The sequence below is a fragment of the Periplaneta americana genome, chromosome 5 (assembly GCF_040183065.1).
Source record: "Periplaneta americana isolate PAMFEO1 chromosome 5, P.americana_PAMFEO1_priV1, whole genome shotgun sequence".
In the NCBI taxonomy this organism is placed as follows: Eukaryota; Metazoa; Arthropoda; class Insecta; order Blattodea; family Blattidae; genus Periplaneta; species Periplaneta americana.
This window is the reverse complement of record NC_091121.1, coordinates 107,416,573-107,438,924: the sequence shown is the minus strand read 5'-3', so window position 1 is coordinate 107,438,924 and position 22,352 is coordinate 107,416,573. Positions and strand designations below refer to the sequence as shown.

At 33.7% G+C, this 22,352-nt stretch overlaps 2 protein-coding genes across 3 annotated transcripts in view; one reads left to right on the top strand and one right to left on the bottom strand.

Annotated features, from left to right (window-relative positions):
• Nucleotides 1-22,352, top strand: part of LOC138700066 (GTP-binding protein Rit2-like) — an 88,992-nt gene that overhangs the window by 35,231 nt on the left and 31,409 nt on the right. Inside the window, exon 6 of one of the 2 annotated variants that reach the window (XR_011332170.1) lies at nucleotides 130-21,392. The exons of the other annotated variant lie outside the window; for it this stretch is intronic. The gene's annotated coding sequence lies outside the window, so the exon portion shown is untranslated. Of the gene's footprint in view, nucleotides 1-129; nucleotides 21,393-22,352 lie in introns of those variants that run through there. 2 annotated transcript variants of the gene reach the window in all.
• LOC138700064 (adenosine deaminase-like protein) overlaps nucleotides 20,250-22,352 on the bottom strand; it is a 38,500-nt gene continuing 36,397 nt past the window's right edge. The window contains exon 7 of the mRNA XM_069826365.1: nucleotides 20,250-20,545. Within this exon, the coding sequence (XP_069682466.1) occupies nucleotides 20,351-20,545 (195 nt within the window). The 3' untranslated portion in view covers nucleotides 20,250-20,350. The remainder of the gene's footprint in view (nucleotides 20,546-22,352) is intronic.

Here is a 22,352-nt window from a genome sequence, read left to right as displayed (position 1 = left end):
ACCTAGCATATTACAATTAGCGTTTGCTAGTGAAGTGTAATATAAATATTAATTTTGTTTCAGATGCATGTACAATACATATTTATATAAGGTATTTTGTAAACTATATTTTTGTCCCACTTTTGTTAGGATGGTTAAATCAAGGAGAGAACTATGTGGGCTGGACATGTTGCTCAGATGGAGAAATGGGAAGTGACTAGGATGTTAGAGTGAAATCTCTTTCAAAAGAGTAGCCAGAAGATCGAATTCAAGTGTGGAGACTAATATTGTAACGAATCTTAGAGAGAATGGTGATGTAAATCTGATTCATCTAGTCTAGTTCTATGTTCAATGACGGTTGTCTTCTTATTTTAACTTAGATTAAGTTATATAGCATTACAAGAATGCCTTAAAAGTGAAGACCGCAGGGTTTTTAAATCTGGAATAGTGCCTGTGTTGTTTAATATATATTTTGTATTTGGAATGCTCGTTAAAACGACAGCCTAATGTTAGTCACTTCTGACAAAATTTTTTATTAGGACTGTAAGAGCCCAGGAAGTTACTATAGTAGAGAAACTTAAAGTAGTTTTATATTCTAATGATTTGTCTAAATTGATGTAAAATATTTTAGTATTTTCAGCTACAATTCTGCATGCTAACTGAACATATCATGGTATATAGCAGATAGCAAACTTCACACTCCTGCAAGCTACGTCTTAGAGAGGAAATGATGTTGAAGATGCTTGAGAATATGGTGGATCATTGTCATCATACAAAGTATCACAAGTTTACATTAATTGAATAGGTAAATTTTGTAAAAAAAGATACTAAATAAACCTAAGATATTTTATATTTCTTAATTAATTTTCCTTACATTATGTTTTGAAAGATTTACTCTTTACTCTCATCAATTACTGCAGGGAAGTTAATTACGCTACTGGTTGCAACCTCTAGCTTTGTGGACCTTTTGTTTAGCCATGAATGTCTCCCAGTAAATTATAACCTGCTTTCAGGAGTAAAGTAAAAGTTTATGTATCTATAATTCAGAACAAATACTCGAAATGATGAGCATTTGCCTGAATGCACACTTTACATTTTTCGAATATGTTAGTTATAAAGTTCTTCAAGTGAAATATTAAGAATTTTTCGGAAGTGATTGTCATTCTCATTTCGTCTTTAAACTTCCCCACTTCGTAAAATTATACAAACTCAAGAAAAATTCAGAGATCACAAGTCACAACTCATAATGCAGCAATAAAAAATGCACGAATTGTGTTCATTGAATGATTCTGTGTGTATGCGTGTATACTAGCGACAGAAATTTAAACTTGCCCACTGTATACCTATCTTTGTGCAAGTAAAAGTGATTTTTTTTTTTACGTTGTGTTGTCTGTCGGAGTATTGTATTGTAATTTCCTATATCATGGTCCAAGGACCCAACTATGAAGCATTTCATCATAAAAAAAAAAAGAAATGAGTATAGTACAATAGAATCCCTCTTAACCGGCACCAAAGGGACCAGGCTAGTTCCAGATACGAGATTTTGCTGGATAATTGAATAAATACCGGTATATGCAGACAAAAAGTTCGTATTTCAAGGTGCCAAATGTTGACACTGCAGCCATGTGAAGTTTTTGTCTCTATCACTTGCTCATCTTCTATACTAATAATGAATCTGTAGTCGAAATTTTTCTGGTAATTTTCGATTTTCCAAAAATAATTGGTCCTAACATATATAATTAACCACCCTGAAACCGAAAATCGCATTTTTGAAATTTTTGTTTGTATGTCTGTCTGTATGTTTGTTACGTTTTCACGCGATAATGGCTGAACCGATTTATATGAAAAGTGGAATATAAATTAAGTTCGTTGTAACTTAGATTTTAGGCTATATGGCATTCAAAATACTTTATTTAAAAGGGGGGTTATAAGGGGGCCTGAATTAAATAAATCGAAATATCTCGCTTATTATTGATTTTTGTAAAAAATGTTACATGACAAAAGTTTCTTTAAAAATGATTTCCGATAAGTTTTATTATTTACAAAATTTTGATAGGACTGATATTTAATGAGATAAATGAGTTTTAAAATTAAAATAACGCCATCTAAGAGAGTGCAATGAAATAACAAATGACTTCGTCTATAAGGGGCCTTCGACAGCAACAATCGAAAGCTATTAAACATAGCCTACAGAGAATGTTTCTGTGTTTGTATGAAGTAATATCGGAAGCTAAATTAACCGATTTGTGTAATTAATTATTATTTCACCATTGGAAAGTGTAGTTTCTCTAGATGGATATAATGCTGTAATGTTATTACAGTAACTTCTGAGTAAATCGAGGACAGGCAAGATTAAAATAGCTTCTTATGCACAGAAAATTTGATAGGCTATTTTGTACATTCGTTTTCTGTATTTCTTAAAATAATATTTATGTACACACTCATTTTAATCTCAGAGAATTAACGAACAAGGAGAGTGTATTGATTTAGTATGCAGTAATAGTACGTTAGCTTAGCAATCCATTATTTTATAATTCAAATTTTAACTATGCTCAATTGAATCGTGTTAAAATACATAAAATAGGCTATATGCAATAAATGCAATGCAAAAAAAAAAAAATGGATAATGAGCCAAGCAGATTATGTTGCACTGTTGTAAAAGTTGTTGCTTCTGAGATTCAAGAGCCTCCACAACAAATTAAAAACTTACTTATCGGAGTACATCCATTATCAACACACTTTTTATATGATATAATATAATATAATATATACTAATAATAAATATGTAACCGAAAATTTTCTGGTAATTTTCGCTTTTCCAAAAATAATTGGTGTTAACATGTATAATTATTCATCCTGAGACCGAAAATCGCTTTTTTGAAATTTTTTTTTATGTCTGTCTGTCTGGATGTTTGTTACCTTTTCACGTGATAATGGCTTAACGGATTTCGATGAAAATTGAAATATAAATTAAGTTCATTGTAATTTAGATTTTAGGCTATATGGCATTCAAAATACTTCATTTAACGGGGCCTGAATTAAATCGAAATATCTCGCTTATTATTGCTTTTTTGTGAAAAATGTTACATGTTTTGGAAGGCGGCGGTGGTACGATCATCCACTCCTCCTCTTTATCTTTCTTATATTGGCTGCTTTCGCCAGGTGGACGGCACATTGGAAGGATTGGATGTGCGCAGTGGAAGACTTTTAGAAATGAATAGTGTGAATTTGTAAAACAAATATAATTAACAACAATAAGTAACAATTTACATAAATGGAAAATGAAATAACAATAAATATGAAATAGGTGAGTGAAAATAGGACAAACTAATCTGAAATGATATCCCCAGGATATGTAAATCATGTAAGTATCACAAGGCTGAGGCCAACACACTTATAAGTGATTAAACCATCAAATGTGGCCGTCTCTCGACAATCAGTGACTAACCTATTAACCATATGTTCATGAACCACTCTCTAAATATATATATTAACTATCTGAGTATGAATCTGAACACAACACCCAACCAGCACATTAACTTAATACATGATCCATTCGACCATAGATACCACTCAGTCTAACTAACCAAACTATAAATACACGTACACTCAATAAGAGAGAAACTCTACCCAGCATAAGGCACTACATGACAGATCACTATACATTACCCATTGCACATATTGCTCACATAAACTGTGCAAATTGCACTAACACAAATCTCTGCACTTTACAAATGAACACCCAACGGAGAGAGAGAGGGATGGAGACAGATACACGTAATGAGTAACGGACGATAATTCGAATCCCAAGGATCGTTTAAATAGCAACAAAACTCTACGCATATGATAACAAAATAGCGGCGAAGGAAACCAATAATCAAATGGAGCAGGGAAAACACTAAAACAATATGTGAGACCGTAACCGCTGCTCTATCACTCTAACCATCTCGGAACATGAACTCACGTTTCAAATCATATCTCATTACATAATTCCCAATGCAATTTACCTCAAACATATATATATATCTCACAAATATGTTACTCGATGCAAATACTAAAACTTGCCCCCAAGACGTATCACAAGCAAGCGATGTTTCAAACTACGATCCACTAAAATCCCAAACACACACGACGCAATTTAACTACTCCACTGATCTATCTCCAACACATGCAAAGGCTGAGTCACGTTGTCTATATCTGCCGCGTACCAAAATGCTAAGTCTTGTTAAATGTTTCTGCCGCGTATGAGAGCTTGAATCTGAGCCAACTGTTTCCGTGTATCTCCTGTGTACGAGAGCCTAAGTCTTGTTAAGTGTATCTGCCGCATACCGGAACCCGAGAGACGCTCTGTGTATCTCCATAAAACAGGTAAACTCTCTCCCCCCTCTATCCTCGTGAGACTTAATGAACCGGCCAATAGGGTTATTTGGAAAGAACAAATGAAGGAATTGATAGCGCTATCTATACTGTGATGTCTGAGAGCGCTCTGACGGATGAAGTGACGTACTAGGTGAACGACCGTGGTAGTGGGCACGGCTCATACATAAGAAAAGTTTCTTTAAAAATCATTTCCGATAAATTTTATTCTATGCTAAATTTTGATAGGACTGATAGACTTTTAAAATAACAATACAATACATTTTCACCGCCGCCTCAGATTGTAGCGTGTAATTCCTGTGTGCAAAATATAAAATTTTTGAGTAGGAAGAAAAAACACATTTATTCATTCCATGGCAATGGTACATAGGAGATCGTGAATTCTTACATTTTCGAAAGAAAGAAATATAATTACATATCACTGTTTATGCTGTATCACTATTTAAGTTATTTGAAGGGTTCAGAACCATAGTGGGCCAAGCGCCATTTACTGAAGACGTAGAAAACAATGGTTAAAATTAAGTTATTACCATAATTCAATAGAAACATATATCAAGTAATATAAAGTTTACACATTAAAACTAAATGATATGTCAATCTTCATTAAACTATGGTTTCATGTAATAACAAATAAGAAACATGTTAAAGGAATTGTCATTGCACCAAATGAGTGCTCTCTGGACCAAAATGATCGCATTTTAATTATTTAAATACAATTTCAATTAAGTAACATATTAAACGGTTTATCCTTCTAACAAACACGAATGTTCCCTGGATCAAACGTCCTATTTTAATTATGTAATTACTTTATATTTATTTCTAACAGGTGCAGCGGAGCGCATAGGTACGGCTAGTAACTGAATAAATATAAAAACTGTGTGGATTTTCTTTATTAAAACACATCACACAACACAAATAATACACTAATGTTAGGTTCGAATATTCACTGAAGTGCAAACTTCCTAATGTGGCAAAACTTAAGGCCCAGACTGTGTCAGTGTGGCAGATTTAAACTTTTTTTTTTTTGGCCCATCCAAAGTATTAGGGTCGAATATTTACTGAAGTGCGAACTTCCTAATGTCGCAAAACTGAAGGCTCAGACTGTGGCAATGTGGCAGATTTAATATTTTTTTTTTTTTTTTTTTGGGGGCCCAGCCAAAAGTGCCGTTTTTTCGTTTTGCTGGTTATTTGGAATTTTATTGTAATATGTTTTCAAATTAGCAAAACAGGTATCTCGCGTTCACAGAGGTTTGTGTGTGTGCGCACGCATCATTATTGTATTTCTATATTTGGTTAGATGTTAGTTTTTGTTACATCCTCAAGTTAACGCTTAAGTTTTCTCTCGTACAAATGTATTATATCTTCTTGGTTTATACGACATAATTTCTGTTGTAGTCTCTTTAATTTATCAATATTTCTATAAGATGTTGATAATATTAATAATGAATTAATTAAATATGCATCAATTCAATTAAAATATCGTCTTTTAGATTTGTTAAACATGTGTTGGAAATCTGGTCATATCCCAGAAGAATGGAGAATGGCAAAAATTTATCCAGTTTATAAAAAAGGAGACCGTCAAAACTGTGAAAATTACAGGGGTATAAGTGTTTTGGGGATTTGTTATAAAATTTATGCATCGATACTAAAATCTCGTTTTAATGTAATAATGGAAAAATTATCCTAGAACCCCAAAATGGATTTAGGAAAGGCAGATCCTGTTCCGATTATATTTTTACTATTAACCAGATATTTGAGAAACATAGAGAATATAATATACCAACTTTTATACTGTTTGTAGACCTTGAAAAGGCCTTTGATAAAGTTAATAGAAATAAATTATGGAATATCATGAAACAGAAAGGAGTACCTCAACATTTAATAACTGTAATAAGAAGTTTGTATGTAGAAAACAAGATATTGGTTGAAACTGGAACGAGACATAAAAATGATATAACGGCAACCATAAATAGAGGTGTAAGACAGGGATGTCCACTTTCGCCTTCTCTCTTTAATGTTTATATTGACGATGCCATATTTCATTGGCAGACAAATTTAGATTCACATTTTAAAATAAAAGAACAAATATTAGATACGTTACTTTTTGCTGACGACCAGGTTCTCATTTCTAGCTCAGAAAATGATTTACAGAAGGCCACATTTCAACTAAGTAATATTCTTAAAAATTATAATCTTAATATATCTACAAAGAAAACTAAAGTTTTAGCTTTTAAAGGACCAGATACCTTACGAGCAAAAATTATTTTGGATGGGAAACCTATTGAGCAAGTAAATAATTTTAACTATCTAGGCTGTAATAGCTCCTATTTTAAGAAGGAAGATCTTTTTAATAAACTTAGTAAATTTAATTTTATATGTGGCACAATAAAGAGATCCCTGAAATACACTAGAAGAGAAACCAAACTAAAATTCTATAAGGTTATGGCTGTGCCTATATTGCTGTATGGTAGTGAATTTTGGACTTTAACCAAGAAAGAAGAAAAAACTATAGAAGCAGCTGAAATGAGGTTTTTACGTAGTGTAGCTGGTTGCACACTTTTGGATAAAAGAAAAAGTGAAGATATCAGGAATGAATTAAATATTTTTAAACTGATGGATAAAATAGAGCAATATAGGAACAATTGGAAGGAGCATGTTCAGAGTATGAAACCAGGCCGAATACCAAAAATCATTTTAGATTATAATCCAGAGGGTAGAAGAAGTGTTGGTAGGCCAAAGAAGAGATGGATACAACTTTTTAATTGAAATCTATGAGACCGGAACGAGCCTAAATGGCTTAAGCTGTGAAATGTTGATGATTTCTATAAGGAAAAACGGATGTTGCTGCTGACAAATAGTGATCTGAACCACAGTTAGCTCCTTAGCTCCCAGTTTAATTCTACAGAGTATCTACTAGGTATTGATTTGTATTTCCAGTTTTTTCCAGAATAATTCTGTTTTTTGTCAGATTATTTTGCATAATAATATGCGTAAGTATTTTTTTATTCACATAACAATTCTGTAAATAAAATGTCAAGAAAAGGAACTGCCCACTCACTTTCGTTCTGTACAGTTTCTCTTCTTTACTATATTTATTTTAATTTCAATGCCATGTGCATAGTAAGTCGAAATACAAAATAGATATTGGTGGGAAGACCATTATGTATCCACAAAAAAGTGGAAAACATGAATATTTTCCTTCTTTTCTTAGTTTTTAGAGTCCAGTAACTTTTTTGTTTGTTCTTCAAAGTCACCTGCTTCAGCTTCAGCATCAGTCAATACTTTTTTTTCCTTATTTACAGCTTATATATAAATGATATGTCAATCTTCATTAAACTATGGTTTCATGTAATAACAAATAAGAAACATGTTAAAGGAATTGTCATTGCGCCAAATGAGTGCTCTCTGGACCAAAATGATCGCATTTTAATTATTTAAATACAATTCAATTAAGTAACATATTAAACGATTTATCCTTCTAACAAACACGAATGTTCCCTGGATCAAACGTCCTATTTTAATTATGTAAGAAATGATTTGTCATAAACACTGATTCACGTCTTTTTTATGTTGTTGCTTTCAAAATGTCTTAGAAAACTTTGGATCAAACTGTTTAGATCATCCCACAGATACAGTAACAAAGGATTGCCTGTCTGGTATTTAATGAGGAATTCTTTTAGTTATAATGATATAAACTGAAGAAATCCCAGTCTTGGAGGTAGTAGAGGATCGCTGATCTGGGTCTTAACTTTGGAGAGAAGTTTTCTGTTGCTGGAGCCTTGGCTTTCACTCCATCGACATACTTTTTTAAGGGTGCGTTTTCATTGAGAGCATTTTGTATAGAACTTGTGTTCTGAACATGTTTTGGATGTTATGAGGCGTGTCCCTATTTGTATCATACAAATGAAGAGTTCTATACATGTCTATGACAAAGTTCCATGTATCACAAGGCAACCGATAACATAGTATTTTCTGCAACTTTAACATGTGCACATGTTTCTATGTAGCTCACATGAACAAATATGGAGTGGACAGCAAATCTTTAAGTTTAATTGAAGAAATGGAGGTGAGAAAATGTCTCTGGGATTCTTTAACTACAGATTTCATTGACAAAAGCATTTTAAAATTACAGTACAATAGGGAATTAGAAAAAATTGAAAATATGATTTACACAATATTCTATACATGTTCCCAGTCTAAACTTCTTAACTTATTTTCAGATCTGTATCATACAAAATGCCATATGCAGTTCTATACAAATGTTCCCAATGAAAATGCATCTTTTAGCAGGAATTGTAGCTGTGGCATGCTTGATTACTCTTGAATTTTCAACCCACCTAATGGAACAGAATGTAATTGGGAACGCATCAGTTCCTGACGCCAAAATCAAACAGATCTTCTTGAAGAGAAGCCTTTGAATGAATAGTGTAAAATCCTAAAAAACTCCGTTACTTTCCAGCCAGCTTTAGCATGTGTGGTTCCATTAACAATATGCAATGAACATATTCCTGTTTCTAAGAGTTGTGGTCCATCCCCATAGTCTTATTCAAAAATGCCTTTAAATCAATGAGAAATTTTAAACTTATATTGGGACCATTAAGAGAAACTTGCAGTAGAAAAATCAAGCCCTCATTCCTTGAATGAGTCTAAAAATGCATTTAACAAACCTTGAGCAGTAGCATGACCAAGGAATATTGAGTTAAATGTTGTGTCCTCACTTTGTTTTCATCATTGTTCCAGAACCGAGTCAATAAATCCATGTGGTTTTCTGAGCAGTATTATTTAAGCGCTCATCGAAAGATATTGAAAAAAGCCACTATTATGCAACTTAGCAAGTAAAGATTGTTTGAAAAATGGACTGAACCAAAAATGGTTACATAACCGATTTTGTCTTTGTATAAATCCATTGTTTTAGCAGTGTTATAGTTAGGGCCCGGATTTTTATGTGCTAAAAATTTGAAAAATATGTGCTAAAAGTAAAAAAATATTTTCTGAAAATGAAAACAAAAACATCAGAATGTTCGTAACTTACTAGAAAAAATTATAGCCTACTGGAACTCACCAATTGCAGCTAAACATCAGATGTAAAATGCTAACTGGAGTTGCAGTGCACAACAAATGTCATCTCCAGATTGTGGATCACAAATCCTTGCCTATTATCCGAGAACAATGCTTTATATTGAAAAAAGAAACGTTCTAAATTATATGATGTTAATCTTGCATATTTGAAGGGGTATATTACTAACACATACACGATCAAGTTCACTTATATTTTGGCCTTCCAAAACTTGAGCAACTTTGCAGAGAGTTTGGAAGCCACTATTTTTCTCGAACATACCCTTAAATTTTTTTTCTTAGAACTTCTATTTTCGAACCTGAGATAGTGTTAAGTTGCCTTTCAACATACTGTATTTCTTTAACTGAATTACTCTAGTTTCTTTATTGAGTGAATCAAGAAACCGAAATTAGCAGATATGAAGGCAAGTCACATTTTAAAGTAGTACCACATATTAAATTCTGAATAATCTCAATTGCAGAGACATCGTCTTTGTCCAGTTTACTTACTACAGATGTAAATGCTTTAAAATGATCTGCGTAATACAACACGGCATTAAGCCAGGTGCCCCAATGCATGACTACAATTGGTGTAGGAGGCAATGGAAGATCAGGATTTATTTTTTTGAAATCCGTGATGGTGATTTTACAAAAACTTTTTTTCCGTTGGACACCAACTTGTCCACATTAGGATAAATGAATCAAATTGTTTCACACAATCTATGCAGGACGTGAATGACACATGTTAGGATAACTTACACAAAGACCTTCAGCAGCTTTCTTCATATATGCCATGGAGTCATATTTCACACCATTCGGCCACGAGATCTCCAAAGATTGATTAAATAGCCTAGCTATTGTTATATTATTTGCAGATGGCATTTCTTAACAGGCTAGCAAGAAAAATTGCTTGGAAATGAGTTTGTCATTTTTAAGTACACCTACCATTACATTTCCCACTTTTCGACTACTAGCATCGGTAGTTTCGTCAGTACTTAACCAGTTTTTTTGATTTTCACATATAGACCTAATGTTTCATCTTAGCATTTTGGAAGATAATTTTTCCTTAGCGTCGACTGATCAGGAGGACTTACTGTATGTTCGTATATTTAGTAAAAAACTTTCTGAACTCGGGATTGTTCACCATATAAAGGGAATGTCAGCTGAAAGAAAGGCTTTACATAAATCTGAATAATAATCTGAGTGTTTTGGAATGTTGGAAGATGAGAATGGCATTGGTTCTCCTGTAAGAACTTGTCTCGATGAAACACGTGATGGAGCTGTAATGTGCTTACTTCCTGACATATTATGTTGTATTACCTAGGATTATTGGTCTGCACTTACTAATTTCGCACATGGCTGGCTGGTGGTAAAAGTGTTTTTAAACTCTAGTACGTACTGTTGCAGACTCTCGCGTACACACAATTTCACTTTAGGCATTTTTAATTCACACAGCTACACTTCACAAAATAAACCAACTGCTCTAGTGAGCTGATTCTAACTAACAAACAGGCAAGAATATCCGTCTCACTGTATTGAGTAACTGTTTACAGAAGCAGAAAAAAAAAACACGTATATTAACATAGAAGTCACTGTATGACAATCTCGAGATTGGATTCTGTTCTTCCCCGATTAAGTACGTGCAAGTGAATCATTCTCACTCCAAGCGGAAGTGAAGCATTGGTATTGAATTCTTTTGATACAAATTTTTGTTGTAAAATGTTAAAAGAGAATGAGGAAAAGTACTAAAATATGTATTTATGGAGAAAATATAGAAAATATTTATTCACATAACTTTTTTTTGTAAAATATGAGTTTTTATGTAAAATAAAATTTGGAATTTCTGTTTATCGGACCCCAATATGGATATTAAACTTTGTTTTAGGAATGTACGCATTAGGGGGAGAAAAAAAACATTTTTTTACATACAAATCCTGGTCCTAGTTATAATCAGAAAACGTTGAAGAAAACAACAGTACCATTATATTAACATCTAGCAGATATAACCTAATCTCACCAAATACCATCTCGCTATTACCAATTCCATTGATGCTAAATACAGCATTGTTAAATAACCAACTTATAAACAATTTGTAACTTTTGACTTGTTCTAGATCTTAAAGCTATAATGATGATGTAAAATCTATGGATTACAATAAATTAAATGATTTTATTCAAAGTCAAAATTATTTCTGCTTTTGTCACTTGCTCTTTGAATACATATTTTTTTTAAGATGTCACTGGTTGTTAACAAGTAAGAAATATTTTCAGGTTTTTTGTGGGCAACTGGGTCAGATATTGTAGGTTTACTAGGCACTGGTACAGTGGAAGTAGATGAATGCTGTTTACTACCACTACCGAGTACTTGAAAACTGCAGCATATTATGGGTTGAATGTTGTGATCTAACAGCCATTTGATTTTTTCTTTTCTTATGAGATTTTAATGACCCAACTACCATATTTGAAACAAATTCAATATTGCAAAGTTTGTAAGCTGCTCTAAATGGGTCTTCAACTTCAGTCGCCCATTTTCATTTTAAATACACTCTTGTTTTTCTCCATTTTAAAATTTGAAAAGTAACAATATTACTTAGGCTATTAATATTGTGAAAAGAAAACGTAGCATTTTTAGGTTGTTATTCTTTATAATATTATTTTGTAAAAAGCACTTTTTGAAGAATTAAAGAACACTTACGTCAGTTTTTCTTGAAGACTTACTGTAATTATGCTTTTGCTATGTTGAATTAACAATTTAAACTTTCAAACAGTGTATGTAAGATAAAATAATTTTTATTCGGTTTTTACTCTTCAGAAACAAAGCATACTCTTCTGAAACAAAGAAAATAAAGTATATAAAATAAGCAGTCAAAAACTACTTCAGTTATTTATTTTATACAAAATTCGTTGCTTAGGTATCTCGAGCAATGTCCCTCAGTTTACCAGGTCTATACATTGGTTGGCTTTTCATCACTGCTACAAGGAACAATTAAATCATGGAAGAATTTGAAATAATTCAAGTTTTTTTTTCTTTAATTCCAGGTTTCTCAGGCTAAAAATAAAGCTCAGACTAATTTCACCTTTTCAAGGTCTGTAGACGCCCTATTTTATTGTCATAATAAACGATACTTGTCTGAAGATAATATAATTCATAATTGATTTCTGCTGTAGAGAACGTCATTAAAGATGTCTTTTCCAAATTTTCCAACTACATCATCCTCCTCTTGATTGTTCACCTTACCATGATGAGTTTTCAGTTAACCTTTAATCATATTCATACCTCTGATTGAGATTCTGGCTGATATGTACATCTATTATCAGGCAGTACATCTCACTTAACGATATGTGTCAAAGGAAGAACAATAGTTTGTATACATCTTAAGTCTGATTAGTGAAATATGTTACTGTTTGCAATGGTATGACTAAGAAGTGATACCTCGTATCTATGAATTTGCAGGTGAATCAGAAAATTGTTTTAAAAATTAATTACTCTCAAAATAGACAAACTTTTTATATATGTTTCTGTTTTGCAAGATCTTCCACTTGAGGAAAAAATATTAGTTAATTTTGTGAACATAATAATAATGTTGTTAAACTGAACTACCTAATAATAATGTTGTTAAACTGAACTACCTAATAATAATGTTGTTAAACTGAACTACCTAATAATAATGTTGTTAAACTGAACTACCTAATAATAATGTAGTTAAACTAAACTACCATTTTTGTAGGTATCACTCGAATAGAAGGGGGGAGGAAGGAATTGGTCACCCTACCCCACTATCTCCTGGCGTAATTGCCTCATGAGTAATTCCTTATTTGCGTCACTTATGAGGTTCCAACCTATCTTCGGACAATTGACTAAACAACAACCATCATAATTAACATTCCTGCTACTTCTTCATAAAATTCATCCTTAACTCTGCTACGGACTCGCAGTTAACAATATCTCTCTCCCACAGATCTTTAGTGTTACTATCATAATTCTTTCTGAAATGACGTATAATCCCTAAAATTTATTTCTTTAGTTTGTTTGTGTACTAAAAATGTGGGTTCAATAATTTTGTTGTCACTGACTGTACACCAAGGGAGTAGAGGATTTCAGCACCCCATCAAAGAATGTCTTCTAGAGTTTTTTCAACACTTTCTTCACAAAGATCACTTGTGAAGTCTTACATATAAAAATTAGTTTCTGAAAACTATAATTTTCAAAATACAGTATTTGCCTAACTTCTAATGATGCTACAGTCAATAAGAATAAAATTCTGGCTGAAAGCCTCAGGTTCGATGATCAGTAAACTTACGCCAATTTATACTTACCTTTAGATTGCTTGTATAATTTACATCAGGGTTGCAGAACTGAGGAAGAGAGGGGTGGAAGCATGGGGAAAGAGTTTAGTGCTCGTCCACAATCCCCTTACCTTGAATTGCATATCTGTGATGTCTGCAAGTACACTGAATACATATTTCCTCACTCCCCACCATATCCAATGACTTGTGGGGGTTAAAGGAAGGGATGAGTCACGTGTATCGGTTTGTGACATGTGCCACAATTGGAGCACAGTTTTGCACCTCTGATTTACATACTGAGTAATCAGCTGGTGCTGGATTCGTGGCTCGACATTTTTTTTCTCAGCATGTGGACTCGCATCTTCTGTGCACTGGTAGCCATCCATCACAGCTGTTCATTGTGATAAAGTGTTCTGCTTACCTACTTTATCCAGGAAGATGTTGAAATTGTTCTCCTTTTTCTGTACATCTGTTACACTGGCTTGGGAAATTCTCCACCATTCTTGAATTGAATCTCTTGTTTGTGTTGGAAACAAGATTTGTCGATAGTTCTTATACTTTGTTAGGTAATAAAAATGAATATTAAAACTCTCACAAATGAAATTATTGATCCAATTGATGATAGTACATTTCAGAGGCTATTTTCTGTCGGATATTTATTTTAGTTTGTGAAAGTTGTGTGGGTTTATTTTGTACACTTTCCTTTGGTGTGCCCCAGAGATTAACAGTCACAGGGTATAAAGTCAGTCATGGAGGCCATATATTATTGATATCACCCATTCTTCAAATGCATAATGGATTGCCTGTAAAGAAATATTGGCAAAATGCGTTGTTGCAGAATTCTGTTGAAAGAAGCCAAAATTACGCTTTCTTTCAGTTAGTCAATTCAAGAAAAAAAAAAAGCTGCAAAATTTGGGTAATGTACCTATCGCCACTGATTGTCTGCTCAAAAAAAAATTGATCCTATAATTCGTTTGCCACTAATGGCGTTCCAAACACTGATTTTCTGGTCGTGGATAGGCACTTTAAGAAGAAGGTTTGATTTTTCTCTACTGTACTCAATGTAAACTGTTTTGACAATTCACATATCCACGCAGGTGGAACCAGGTCTTATCTGAAAAAAAAATAAGGAACAGGTCTATCTCTCCGTCATGAACAAAGGTCAAAATCCATTTGCAAAACTGTGTCTAGAAACTGGATCACCTGATCCTAAGTCATGCATCACTATAACCTCTTATGGGTTTAGTTTAATAATTTTGTTACTTTCTGAACTGAACTGTAGGAAATTCCTATTTGTTAAGAATGTGGCATAAGAGATCTTTTAGAAGAATTTTCTAGTCAAAATGCAGTGTTGTCGAAAATTTTCTCTGTTAGCACTTGACGCATATTTTTTTCTAATACTTCAAGTTTTTCACTAAGCAATGAACAGTTTAATAACTTGGGACTTCAGCACTAGGGAAATTCTTGCTCAAATCACTTTCGTATTTCTCAAGCAGATTCGTCAGTATGTAGGAATCGTATATGAAAACTTTTTTTCAACAAAAAGAGCCATTCACCTTAATTTATATCGAAGGGGATGTAGGCCAGGCACAAAAAAAATTATTATTAGAAGATGATTAGTAAGACAAAATTTATTTGTTATTTGCCGCACACAGATATTTCTCAGAATCCCAATGCCATATCAGATGTCTCTTGGCATACAGAAGGCAATACCAAGAGCAAAAAAATGTGATGACGTGGACCTGGCTCTGGCTGATCACCTAGTACAGTCATTTTCAACTGGTGTGTCGTGAATGATCCATTGGTGTGCCACGAGAAAATGAAAATGTTGTAGCAAAAATTGGAAAAATAGAAGTGAAAAGAGTAGTAAAAAAAAGTAAGTTTACAAGAGTCAACTTTGAGCAAAAGCAGCACAAGTCAACATTCAGTAAACATGGTAAACTCGTAGGTGTGTGATCAGCAGAAGAGAGAATGACTGATGCGGAACTAGGGTTGCCAGATCAGTAAAGTTAGAATATCGTACCAACCTTGAATTGAATTTGAATTTAAGAGAGTGGACACTACGAATTCCCAAACCCACACTGGCCGATCACAAACTAGAGTTCACTGTGTACCAGGCTTCTAGCACAGCAACCCTTCTCAACCCTAGGCCAGCCCCCTCCATACATCACCAGCCGGCATTCGGGGAATGCTATGAATTGATGATGAAATGAAGAAATGTTGATGGAATTATGTGGGGTCTAATATGGGAAGTCCATACCTGTGGAGTAAAGGTTAGCACATCTGACCGTGAAACCAGGTGGCCCAGGTTCGATTCCCAGTCAGGGCAAGTTACCTGGTTGAGGTTTTTTCCGGGGTTTTCCCTCAACCAAATATGAGCAAGTGCTGGGTAACTTTCGGTGCTGGATCCTGGACTCATTTCACCAGCATTATCACCTTCATCTCATTCAGACGCTAAATAACTTAAGATGTTGATAAAGCGTCGTAAAATAACCTAAAAAAATATGGGAAATTTGGAGAACCCTGTGAAAAACCCCAACTGCGATCTTTTCCGTCACAAGTGTCTCTACAGACCAACTGTAATAAATGTTGTATTTTACTTGTTTTTATGAAAAAAATTCCCCCTAGTTAGGAACTGGTTTATAATATATTAGTGTGCCATTGGATTTTAAATGACAACTTTAGTGTGCCACACCTTGAAAAAAAGTTTAAAAACGCTGACCTAGTAGATGGAGTGTGCAGTGGGCCACAGTGCTTTAAGACTACTTACAGGTCTCCTTAAAAAACAGTAATAATGTCATGGCAATTATAAAAACTTCCCTGTACAAATATAGATTTGAAAAAATTGGATAATAATGAAGTTGTTATATGGGTGTGAAGATAAGTTGTTTGAATGTTACACATAACAGGCCTTATAAATGGTATGAAGGAATGACAGATGACTTACATACTATTGACTACATACAAAGAAACAGTACTTGTTGCTCTTTCGATATCGTCTGAAGGTAGCACTGTTCATAATGGGTGTAAAAAAACAGCTTGTAGCTATCCTGTAGAGATTCGATCATTTTTCATGTAATGATTGAAGTTATACCGAAAGTAGTTTCGAAAATCAAGGAAAAGTGATAATCATAGGTAGGAAATTCAGTTCAGTACAACAAGGAGTATAGATATCACCCTCTCCTCACCCTGCTGCTACAGACAATACACAGTATGTTCACATAAACAACACATAGTGGTATTCTCTGGAACTGCGTAGAGTCGTGAATAGTTTGAAGAATATTGTTAATTTATATTAATATTTTAGGTTCTGAACAAAGCGAGCTGTTATTATTGTATTATTTATGTAATGTTGTGCATGATTTCAAAAAAGTAAACTCATCTGTTATTAAATAATTATGCAAGCAGGAGTGTGTAACACGTTTATTTTTTCCCCGATTTCTTCGTTAAATGTTGATGTCTTGTGCTGCTATGCATTTGGTTGCATTATAGTCCAAATTCAACTTCAGAATTATGATACGAACTTCCTAGCTGTCATTAAAATAGAAATTTAAAATTTTCTTAAAAACAATTATATGGGTTTAATATTATGTGCCACATACGAGATACACTATTAGATTCACAAAGTAGTTGTTCACCTGATGATAATAAGATGTACTATATCACATTTCAGATTTGCTCTAGTAACATCTTGTAACGTAGAACAAATATTTTCATAGTACAAATATTGTTTTTCTTTTCTGAACATAAAATAAGTATTTCTTTTGATAAAATGAAAATGTTCATTGATATTTGTTATAATGAGGCTAGAATCATAATTGTATACTTTGTATGTTATTTTTATATGTATGGGTAAATTATTTTAGTTTGAGGGTTACGAAGTGTATAAATACAAATTATTGTTTTTTTATTATTCGTTTATTATTTTCTTGTTCTAAGGCCGTGGACAATTGAAGCACATGTTTCGTTACCACCCAGCTGTACATGTTTGTCGTTCTGGTTCACTGACATTGAGAGATGCGCTATTACTTTTCATTCAGTAGAAACTCCAAACTCACACAACTTAACAGTTTTGGTACCAACTTCCTAGCTCTGGTGATAATGCTTTCTTCTTTTCCCTGAAAAATCTGTTTAAATGGACATAGTGGATTTTGAGGGTGCACTGACAAAATGTAATCATTAAATCATTTGTCTTTCCTTCTTGTAATACTTGTTATGCGTAATATTCAAACAGCTGTATTTCCATCCCCTAAAATATTTACTATTCCTGAATCAACCTGTATATTTTTAATCTGATGAACGATTTGATTTATGTCACACCCAAGCATCCCCATGTATGGTGATGCAACGAAGCTATAGTCCTTTTAGCCACCATAGGTGTTGCCCTTGATGCATACTAGGAGGCGAACTACATAGCCCCATAATAAGATGATGGTGATGATGATTATTAATGGAGCAACTGTAGACTGCAAAATCCTATCACCAAGCACCATCTTTGTCCATCACAAGTTTCAGTGCACCTGCTGGAATTCAAATTTGGGTTACCAGCATAGAAAGTTGATGCTCTAGCAGTTCAGCCAATAGTGTACCCATAAAGTTGTTATATACTCTTTTATATAAATAATGCTACTAGTCATTATGATGCAAGAGATTGAATGACACTGTAAATGCCAAAGATTCTTTTGTTCAAAATTAATTATTTTTCATAAAGAGGAAATTGGGATTGTTACAATTGCAGACATCTTGAGGACAACAACTTTCAAGAAATAGTTTCTGTTAATATAGAAGTGAAGCAATATGTCTCAGAGTCGTTATACAGAGCTATTATTATCATAGGAGGTCCCAGAAAAAGTGGCCGGCCACGACCTGCGTGGTTTCTGCCATGCGCTAACCGTTTCTCCCGCGCAATCGATCTCCAGTAGCCATATGGCATTCAGTGTGCTTAGAAATCATGTAATGAAACTTTCAATTCTTCAAGTGTACAACGTTAGTGTATAAAGTTTAGTGATTATTATGTATTTAGGTAATGCCTAGCAACAAATTCTCATTATGTAAACGTGTGTATATGTACAATACCTATATAAAAGGCAGAAGGTCGTGTGCGAAAACAGGACGAAAATTTCGAATAAAGTTTCCAAACAGACCTGTGCCTTGTGCAAAAACAATTAGACGACTCACTAAAAGATTTAAAGAAACAGGCTCAGTGAAGAATCGAAAATCAAGCAGAAAACGTAGTGTTCTTACGTGGAATGATTGTCAGTTTATTTCCAACAAGATTCCACCACTGCTCATACAGGTGCCATGTCAATGAGGGAATTGAGGCGTATTTTCGGTACGAGACTAATCAGTAATAATTTGTGGCCTCCATGAAGCCCAGATATAACATCCTGTGACTTTTATTTATGGGGAACACCATAAGGTAGGGTTTATAGGAAAAATCCTCATCCCATAGATGAACTAAAAGACTATATACGAGAAGAAATCCAAGCTATCAATGATGTGGAACTTCAGAAAGTTTTTCATTCGTTTATCAGAAGATGTCACTTGTGTGTGACGGCAAATGGGGGGCCATTTTCAGCAACAACTGTGAGCATGGTAAATCCAAATTATTTAACATTTATTGTTAGTACTGTTATATATTGGAGAAGCGCCAGAGAAATGGTTATGCGCTCGGCAGAAACCACGCAGGGCGCGGCCGGCCAGCCACTCTTTTCTGGGACCTATGATAATAATAGCTCTGTATTTAAATTTCTCTCAGTAATTGGACCTCATTCTTCAGTCTGATGCATTTCCTATGGAAGAGCTTGTATATATACTCACATTATAAACAGTTATCTAATTTATTCATACAGAAAATAGTGTGAACATAGAAATATCTGTAACATATTAACCTCACTTGGCCTATGTTATCGGTAAAGAGTTTCAGTATTAGCAGGGTTAAATTTCTCTATTGTTATTTAATTTGCATTTACTTTATGTAATGTTTGATATTGTATGTATGAAGAAGTGTTCCTGTTGTGTGAAGGCCTATATCATACCTAGTACCAAGTTGTTCGGGGACAGACTGTAATTGTAAAGCTTTTATTTATACTACATACATATATGTATAATGTCACAGAAGGGTCCAAATCAAACATGCTGACCCATGGGTAAATAATATGGGAATGCATTGCATTTGCAAATATTTTATCAAGCATTCATAACGAACCATTTTATGAAGTTATCTGTTGTACATAATTGTTTTAATATCCATTGTGATCAGTGCTAGGAATTCAATATCCTTGTGTAGAATAGTAAAGAATGTTTGTAAAAATAATTTAATAATTTTTTTATTTTCATGTTTTAAGTGGTGCTCTTTTTATAGTTCAGAATTTTGTACATTGATCACAAAAGAAAAGTAGTCACATAATTTTAACAGGAACATTTCATATGAAATTGAAGTATTATTTACTGTCATTTCTTTGTTGTGGTGCCAAAATAATAATAATAATAATATATATGTATGTAAACATTTTATAGAATAGGACAGAAGAAAAAAGAAACTATGTCTGTTTAATGGTTTTTGTGTAATTGTTTTATTAAGTTACATTGCTACATTGATAATTATATGAAAAACACAAACACTTGTATTGTGTCATAATTGTACAAAAACTTACTCGTTGCTGATTAGTTCCTTAATTTTCAGAAACTGTTGTTTTAATTGGTGCTTTTCTTCGTCGGAAGCAAATGTATATTTTATGCTAGATAGAACCATTTGCCACAGTTGTTCTCTGGACAACCCATAGTTGTTAGCAGCCAGAATATATTCTTCAGTGAGGGACGTAGCAAAAACTCCTTTGTCATCCGTCTGAAGTGAAAATAACCTGGTTTATAATTTACCATTGCAGTAATGAACTAGTTAACTTAAGAATTGATATAAACGTTATGTATTCATTACACAGACATTTTCTGTAGATGTAACTTATAGCACAGTATGAAGTTCATAAAGAGAATGGTAAATTCTTTGCAGTAGACAGTAAGAATATCCTTAGTATTTTGTCATCTCGTGTAAGATATGTAACGCATTCATTTCAGTAACTATATTGATTTAATTAAAAAAATAATAATTTAAGTTCAAATCAGAACTTGTATCTCATCCTTACATTAGAGTACTGTATTAAATGGACTGTGTCATCATCTCTTTCATGACATTATGTTGCTGGTAAGCTCTATACTTGTCTACAGCAACACTGTTACCAAATATACCTAAAATCTGGAATGTCGTAATATTTTGAATTAACATATCCATACCATAAAGAACATATGCCTCTAAGGGATGACACCAATATAAATATTCAATGACATTACAATTTTTAAACAGAACTTCTCCTCTTTCTTTTGGAGAGCTTTGTCATTGTAAATGTAATTTGTTCTAAATACTTTCTTTGTTGACGAAAAGTTTTTAAATCTTTTACGTTGGTACAATCTATATTTCGTTGTACTACTAAATGTAATATGTAGTGTTATCACCAGACAGTGGATTTTCAGTTCCTGCACAGCAGTAAGACGTCGTGTCCCTTGGCGTACAGAGGGCATAGCAGTGAGTTTAATGACCTTACTGCAATTGACGTACATCTAAAGTTCAGAATCAGGACCGAAATTCAGCTGTCTGGTTATAACTAATGGGATCTATGAAAATAAATTTTATGTTGGTACATGTGTTAAAATATTCAACATGAAACATGAAAAAGTTTGTCAGTGATAAACTTTTTCGTTTTTGATTGTACATGTGGGGACATCAGCGAGAAAAATGTTAAGAACAGTTTTTTTTTTAGTAGGTTATTTTACGACGCTTTATCAACATCTTAGGTTATTTAGCGTCTGAATGAAATGAAGGTGAAATGAGTCCGGGGTCCAGTACCAATAGTTATCCAGCATTTGCTGATATTGGGGTTGAGGGAAAACTCCGGAAAAAAACCTCAACCAGGTAACTAGCCCTGACTGGGATTCGAACCCGGGCCATCTGGTTTCACAGCCAGATCCGCTAACCGTTATTCCACAGATGTGGACAAGAACAGTTTAAACATGTTTTGGAAAGAGACTGGCTGTCATTATTTCCTTTCTTTCTCCTCCAAAAATTAAATATATACAATAATGCTTACACGTCTGGAAAATATTTATCAGAGTGTAATCCCAAGAGCATCTGTTGTTTTGTTATACAGGACTCCCACAAAAGACCTTTCCGTTTTCAATCGCATGTAACTTACGCTTAATGAAACCTCAGATACTTCTTAAAATTCATACCAATGGAAAGAGAAAGTCGGAAAGTTCTGTTTTAGTACATCATATGTGATAAGACTGCTGCATACTCGTAATAACATTTGTTCATTGTTGAGACGAAATGGCTGCTATGGAGGACAGAAAAGCTTTTTGTATCTTGATTTTCATATTAACCAGTCAGTTAACGACATTTACAAACAAGGTTTGGTGCAGAACCACACAGTGGGCCTACAATTTGCAAGTGGTACTCCGATTTTAAGGCAAGGGAATGCATTTGTAAGAGGAGAGCAACCACATATCTGCCATTGACTGAAAAAACAGTCGAGCGTGTCTGTGAAAGTTTCTCACGTAGTCCGCGAAAATCTACCATCAGAGCCAGCAGGAAGCTGCAAATG